Genomic DNA, 2989 nt, shown 5'->3' with positions numbered 1-2989 from the left:
ACAGGATATGGTGAGGCCAAAAAGGAACACCCACAGAGCCATAGATAGAGGAGTCAAACCAGTATATTCTCACTGGCGGCTGGACTGGAGACACAGGAAGCAGGATCTACATAATCTGCCTAACAGCAGTCCGCGCTTGCCAGCCACCATCTTCTCACTAGCCCCCATTCTTTCTGCTAGCGTTGCCACGGCAGTTATATCAGTGACCAATGGCTCAATGGCTACAGCTGACGGCCAACCAGCCACAGCTGACGGCCATCTACTACCCAAGCCAGCACCTCTCCACATGAAGCCGAGAGCCTGGAAACTGCTCTCTGGGGCTCTGTCCCCACAGGACAAAGAGAGAGGTTGATTCTCTCCTGCAGCTTCCAGAGGAACTGGTCCTGCCGACACCTTCACTTTAGCCCCAGGAGATCCATTTTGGGCTGACCTCCAGAAAGGTGAGATGACAAATCACATCATTGTAAATCAGGGTCTGTGGTCATCTGCAGCAGTGGCCATATGAGCAAGTGAGCTGCTTATGCCTATAGTGCATAACCGGTGACAGTTCCCCAGCCCGTCCTATTGCCATCCCACTCTGCTCCCCAGGAGCCCATCTCCCTTCACAGGCACCTGAGCCAGCTTAGCGAGGGGACCTGGCCTTTGTGACAGGCGTCCCAGATGCCGACTGGCTGCTCACTCGGCCTCCTGGCTGTCACTTGACGCAGGCAGATTCCTTGTCTCTGTGCCTCTCCCACGTGGGTCCTTGTCAGGGACCCACCCCAATCTTTTCCACTTACCACTTGGATGGTGGTGGTGATTACTGTTGCTTTTATTCCAGTCACATGGGCCCTAGACACAGACTAAGCCACTTCCGTGTACTTCTGCCCCGGGGTCCGTCCCCTTCCCCTGCCAAACCCCATCAGGAACCCATCCTGGAGCCCACAGCCCCTTCCCAAGGCAATGGCAAACTACACCTGGCCTGACCATGAACAGGGCACGCTGCAGAGACTGACATTGAGGGAGTGCTGTGGCCAAAACTTTATTTCATCACAGAAGGAGGGAAGGCCTTGCTGGGGCTCACAGAGGCTTTGCCAACGTGCTCAAACGAAAACTCGGTGTTTTTGTTGCCCCCAAGACTATCCGTCATCTCCACAGGTTCCCCAGCGTTGAAGGACGTGCTGAGGAACCAGCCAGTGTGGGCAGCTGACTCCAGTGTGTTCCGAGAACCCACCACCGCCCTGTAGAAGGTGAAGGGCAGTCGCTGTGCTTCTTCCTGGGCAGCCACGTATTCCAAACTCTGCTTCTAGGAGGTAAAGGGGTAATGAGCCAGAGAGGCCCCTGGGGGGGAGTAGGCCCGGCTGTGGGATCTTGAAGAGCCCATAGGACGGGAAGCCTGTAGGGGGACAGAGAGCCCTTCTACCTCGCTTCCTCGAGGCGGTGCTCTGTTGGACCAGCCCAGGTGAGAATTTGTGCAGAGTGAGTGGCTCTGGGGTCTTGGAGTTCCCCTTTCATGGTGCCTGAGGGACAGGAAATTGGGCTGGAATGCTCACCTTCAGCTGAAGGGACGGGTAGCTTTTGCTGTTGTCCTCTTCACAGCAAAGACAAAGCTCTCCGTTAGAGACCGCCAAGAGAACCGGACTCCCCTTCTCCTCATAGGCTGAGCACAAGCGAGAGGCCAAGACAGAGAAGGTCTCTGGGAGAAGAGAGGAGGGGTCTGTCCTCAGAGTGGGAGTACCGTCTGCCAGGGCGTAGGGCCCATCCCCTGCGGCCAAGCCCCACAGTCCACAAACACCTCCCTCGGATCTGGTCACCACCACAGACTGCCATTCTATTCCTAGTGGTCCCTGGGGTTCTGCTGGACTCAGAGGTGTCCTACAGCCTGAGCAGAGCCCCAGGGGGAGGACCGTCTCCTGGGAACAGAAAGCAGCCAAGAGAGTCACCTGGGAGAATGTAGTGCTTGTTGGGCACGGCCATGAGGGTCCCGCAGTCCAGCACCACCACCTTCTGGTCCTGGTCATAGACGCTGAACTTCTCCGGGATGGTGGTGACCATTTCTAGATTAGAGTGTGACCAGATCCCAGTTTCACACTGGGAGTGGACAGCTTGGTCCTTCCCGCCCTGGACAGCAGCCCACTGGAGGCTTCTGCCACCCAGGCTTCCTGCCTTGCTCCAGACCAGCTAGATAGCATGTATGTACACACATGGTGTCTGCTTTGGACACATGAGTGCAAATCCAAGCTCTGCCACCTGGTGCTGGAGGACACAGGAGTGACCAACCTCTCCAAATCTCACTGTCTTCACCTCAGAATTGGGGGTGATGACAGCAGCTGCCTCAGAGGGATGGTCACTAAAACGCTTGTGTAGACGAGTGACACTCAGCAGGTGTCTGAGTTTGATAAGAGCTCCATACATGTGATCCATTCTTCTTCCAGTCTGTCCTACACTCTCCCCTGGGACACTGTGCTCCCAGCAATGCCCAGCGTGGGACACGTCCTGACACTGGCTGTGCCAATGAAGGCACAGTGGAAAAGAGCTGACAGGTGCAGGCAGGGTGCACCCAGGAGCCCAGCACCGTGAAGGCCGCTGGCACGGGGCTGCGTCACAGCCACAGGGCTTGCGCCCAGCCCTGAAGGAATGCCTTGCAGCCAACGGGCAGGACCGGCCACCCCAGCAGCCAGGGGCTTTCCAGGGCATGGCTCCCAGCAGCACACTCAGGCCAGCCCTGCCCAGAGGTGGGGCCCTGCTCAAGAACCCTCGCACTGGGCCTGGCCGGGGCCGGCGGCCCGCACCTCGGCTCGATGGAGGCTGGTGTGGGACCGCACAGTGGGTGGCGCCTGTGACATGTCAGCTCTGGGAAGGCAGTAGCCACTGCATTGAGGGAGCTGCCGCGTATTCAATCATCTGTGGTCGGTAATCACACCTGGAGGTGAAGCCAGAGGCCTCTCTGTCCTCCCGTGCAGGAAACACCGCCTCTGGGTGGACCCCTCATGCCCCGGGCTGGGAGGAC

At 58.0% G+C, this 2989-nt stretch overlaps 1 protein-coding gene across 1 annotated transcript; it reads right to left on the bottom strand.

Moving 5' to 3' along the window:
* Window positions 1–1021: 1021 nt before the first annotated feature.
* IL37 (interleukin 37) lies at window positions 1022–2034 on the bottom strand (the record flags this gene model as incomplete). The annotated part of the gene is made up of 3 exons (XM_081068427.1): window positions 1022–1285; window positions 1533–1675; window positions 1923–2034. 3 exons carry the CDS (start codon window positions 2032–2034, stop codon window positions 1022–1024), a joined length of 519 nt encoding a protein of 172 aa, XP_080924553.1.
* Between the last annotated feature and the right edge of the window lie 955 nt (window positions 2035–2989).

Source organism: Rhinolophus hipposideros (genome assembly GCF_964194185.1).
Source record: "Rhinolophus hipposideros genome assembly, chromosome: 12".
Classification (NCBI taxonomy): Eukaryota; Metazoa; Chordata; class Mammalia; order Chiroptera; family Rhinolophidae; genus Rhinolophus; species Rhinolophus hipposideros.
This window is presented reverse-complemented; position numbering and strand designations above follow the sequence as displayed.